Source organism: Bidens hawaiensis, unplaced genomic scaffold, assembly GCF_021521415.1.
Source record: "Bidens hawaiensis isolate Kalapana, Puna unplaced genomic scaffold, B.hawaiensis_p1.1 tig00002507_1, whole genome shotgun sequence".
NCBI classification, from domain to species: Eukaryota; Viridiplantae; Streptophyta; class Magnoliopsida; order Asterales; family Asteraceae; genus Bidens; species Bidens hawaiensis.
The window spans coordinates 3,087,613-3,091,640 of NW_027491137.1; the positions used below are offsets into that span (position 1 = coordinate 3,087,613).

At 33.6% G+C, this 4,028-nt stretch overlaps 1 protein-coding gene across 1 annotated transcript; it reads right to left on the reverse strand.

Moving 5' to 3' along the window:
* Positions 1-1,091: 1,091 nt before the first annotated feature.
* Positions 1,092-2,935, reverse strand: LOC143619768 (uncharacterized protein C24B11.05-like). Its single transcript, XM_077091621.1, has 8 exons — positions 2,909-2,935; positions 2,438-2,512; positions 2,278-2,343; positions 2,085-2,182; positions 1,973-2,010; positions 1,798-1,885; positions 1,506-1,712; positions 1,092-1,405 (listed from the first exon to the last, which is right to left on the reverse strand). The coding sequence occupies exons 2-8, from the start codon at positions 2,499-2,501 to the stop codon at positions 1,184-1,186; spliced, it is 783 nt and encodes a 260-aa protein (XP_076947736.1). The 5' UTR covers positions 2,502-2,512; positions 2,909-2,935; the 3' UTR covers positions 1,092-1,183.
* Between the last annotated feature and the right edge of the window lie 1,093 nt (positions 2,936-4,028).

Here is a 4,028-nt window from a genome sequence, read left to right on the forward strand (position 1 = left end):
AAATTAAGTCTCACCGATTTTTTGTGCGTCAAGAAAGAAATGAAGGATAAGATGTGGGAGTCAGAATTTTCAATATATGTAGTTAAATTTAAAAAAATGTTAATTATATTAAAATTTAAAAATAAAAAATAAAATTTACGTCGCCACTCAACGTCAGCTTCTAAAAAAAGATAAAAAGATTTTCTATGTGAAACAGAAAAGAAAAAGGCTAAAAAAACATGTTAAAACCTTTAATTTAATCAAACATGAAAGTTGAGTGACCTAATTGAAACACTTTTGAAAGTTGGTTACTATTCTATGAAGTTGCCCCTGTAACAAACCCCTCTTGCGTCCATGAGCTATCACAAGATTGACAACCTTCCACTGCCCATTGTTGAACGTCTTGAACTTAATGTAACACCCAATTTCAAGAATAACAAATAGTTTGAAAACATCGTAGCGGAAGTGAGGTCTTTTTAACTTTTTTCATTTGAAAACAACATAATAAGAGTTAAAATAACCAACCATAATGTTAAAACATTCTTTTAAAGTCTTCCAAGTATCCAAAACGAATTTTGCTTTCAAAACCTTAAATTAGTGTACATCAAGAAAACAACTACAAGATGTGTATTCTAGTGTCGTCCTGAGAACTTTGATCTTCAAGCACCAATAGTCCAATACCCCACAAACGATGCTTCCAACATCTAATCGTATATTCCGAGCCTATCACCTAAGAAGTTGCAACACCACAAGATGTATTAGAAATGTATACAATCATGGGAGAGTCAAACCACAATACTTGGGATATAAAATGGAAATCAAATTTAAAATGGGCCAGCGTAAGCTACATCAGGTTACCTTAGGGCGTAATCCTCGGCGCAAGTTTTGGCATAAAGACTGCCAAGTGGCGTAGCCTACGCTAGCTGGGAGGTCAGTCAACTTATGGAGGTCAATCACTAAGAGAAAGGATTTGTACAATTGAAGTTCCTTTGAGCAAATGTGAGTATTTAGAGAAGAGAGAACCCTAGCATGATATCGGTGTGATTATGGGTTAGCAATGTTCAGCATATTGGATTATACGAAGTCAAATTAATGCAAAAGTATATCATTACAAAGACAGTAATAACCAGACTTGGTTAATTAAAATAACAATTAAACATCAAGATTAGAACCAAGAGGCTAGAAGAATAACACAGTTATCAATTTATGCTTCCACAGCAGTTTCAATTGCAATCTTTGCCGATCGCCGAACCTCATTTGACTTGTTGACAGATACCCATAGCTCCGGCACTGCTTCCCGAATGTTGTGTATACTCTCTAAAGCATAGTCCACGCCTTTCTTACGCTGTGATGACCCGATCAACACAGTGTCAAGACCGGTGAGTTTTGCAGTTTGCAAATTGCGTATGCTGTCGTCAAAAAACAACTGAAAACACCAAATATACAATTGTCAAATTCCAGATAATAGTTGCATCTATTTATTATATTCATTTTGTAATTTCATTTATAAATTTACAATTACTTACAGTTTTATGAGGGTTAATCTTTGCCATCTTGAAAGCCTGTTGGAACGCGTTTTCAGAGGGTTTACAAACAATTAGACTCTTGGAAGTATCAATGGTTTGAGATTTAGGGTTTAGGGACTCGAAACATATAACATCATCAAAGCAGTCCTCCAATCCAAGTCGACCAAGAACTTCAGCCACATGTGCCTCATTCGCGTTTGAAAAAATCTGTCAAATTAGCAATGAAATTATGAATTTATGATACAACGAATTTTATAAAAAAATAATAACAATCATTTTTTTTAATACTTACCACTTTCCTAATGGGCAAGCTGTTTAAAAGACTTCTAAGAACAGGGTCGGGTTTCAAATATTCATAGGGTAATCTCCCGTGAACAAAACTGTTAATCATCAATTTCACAAGATTAGATTTTTATTATTTAAGGTTTTCATATATATAGACAGAATGTGATAACAAGATTCGGTACCTATGGTAGTCATCATTGTCAAATTCATAGCCAAGAGCCTGCATAAAGAAACAAGTAAATCACTTGATTTTAAACATACTATAAATCTATTTTTTTTTTCCAGATTTCATACCCGAAGACCAGCCATTGTTGTCCCGTAATCCTTGTAGAGTTGGACGCACATTTCTGGGACTTTGCTTTCCTCTATATCAAGCTTATTAACCATATACTCTATAAACAAAAGTATTCATGTGACAGAGTTAATTTCACATACAATTTAACAAACACAAAACGCTTTTAACGATAAATATTTGTAAATGCAATACCTTTAATGTTCTTGGTGCACTCTGCTGACAACCCGGAGCTAAAAGGATAAAGGGTGTCATCAACATCTAAAAATCCACCATAAAAAGATTTCAAATTCCCATTGAAAGACGATACAAATCGGAACATAAAAATGAATAATTTTGAGAAAAAGAAACATACCAAAAAGAAGACATTCATATCTTGAATGTGGGATCTGTTGCGGGTATTCGTTTTCGTATTCCATTTTGTACTAATCTGCAACAACCAAGATTTATTATTATCTGACTGAACAAATAGTCAAACACAGGACCAAATACCAGTCACGTAACCCCCAAATTAATAATAGCCAGAACCATTACTAATTAATCATGCTTTAACAAATAAAATCGTATTCCTATGTTCTTGGATTGATTTTAGGGTTTGGGGTAAACAAATGAATCATGCTTTAAATTCACAAAAACCATACCCAGATCAATGCTTCTAATGGTTCTAATCAATATACATAAAACAAGATCGAAAACGTATACAAACACATTTGTCAAAGTAGTTTGAGATCTAAACATGTCTGAAAACAAGTTTGAATAAATAAAACAGTAGGCGTGTAGTGTATTTGCGAACAAATTATTATGAGGTTAGTATATGAAGACTTACCGGAGATGAATGAAATAGCTGTATGTATTGTGAAAGTTGGAATGTGGGTTTTGGGAATGAAATATAGGTTGATTAAATAGGGTGAAGAAGAAGGAAAAGGGGGCTGAAGAATTTGAATTTGAATTTGAATAATAATAATAATAAGGAAAGTCAAGAATAAGAACAACGTAACGTGCCGAATTTTCTGGAAAAGGTTATTCTCGCCGACGCGTGTAATAGTCTCTCTATTTTTTAATTATAAGGAAATCATGGAAGTACTATTATATAACTTTTATTAGTTATTAATATATTATGTTGGTTTAGTTTTTCTTTATGTTACTTGTAAGAACGGTGACAGCCTTGAGGATTTAACGGTGTTGGCTTGGCATGCTTAGTGAGTTTCTTTCAAAGGGCATAACCTTGGTTTTCGGGTTCCCTCACCACCCCCTGCATGGACGTTTTCATCCAAGTTTTGGAACCCTCTCTCTTGTTGCCACTTAATACCAGTTACATCACCATAAGAGTCTTTGGCGTAATACAAACAAGATAAAAACCCGCGTTTTGGCTCAGATTCGAACTAGCGACCTCCTAAAGGAAGCCTAATTCTTATCTTCACTGCCATAACAAACTAGGCTAGCGCAGAAGGTTATATGTTGATTTAGTTAATTCTTTTTCTGTATAACATATCAAATCTAAAAAAATTGGATGATGAGATGTAGGGTTTGTTTAATACACAGTTATAGAAAATTCTAATGACCTTAACTTTCATTTAACACTAGCATACAATTGATTGATATCGTAGTACCGAATCAAACTATCAACCAAAGATAAAGAGATTTGTAATCATGTTTACCTAAATTAGATATAGTAAACAAGGTGTTGAGCCATGAAGAGAGAATGGTCAACATTAATGTCGAACTGATTGTTGTGATATGTTACTTAGAATTGAACTTTGAATTGATTGTTGGAATAAGGCCATAGGGTATGCTCTAACCCCTCTTAACTTCACTTAATCACTATATCACTCATTTTTATCTCTTTCACTTCATCTCACCCAAAGAAAATGGTTTAATCCATAATTAATACAAATCAATTAGTAATTAATACATATTGCTCCTTTTAACCCATTAAAAGTATAATC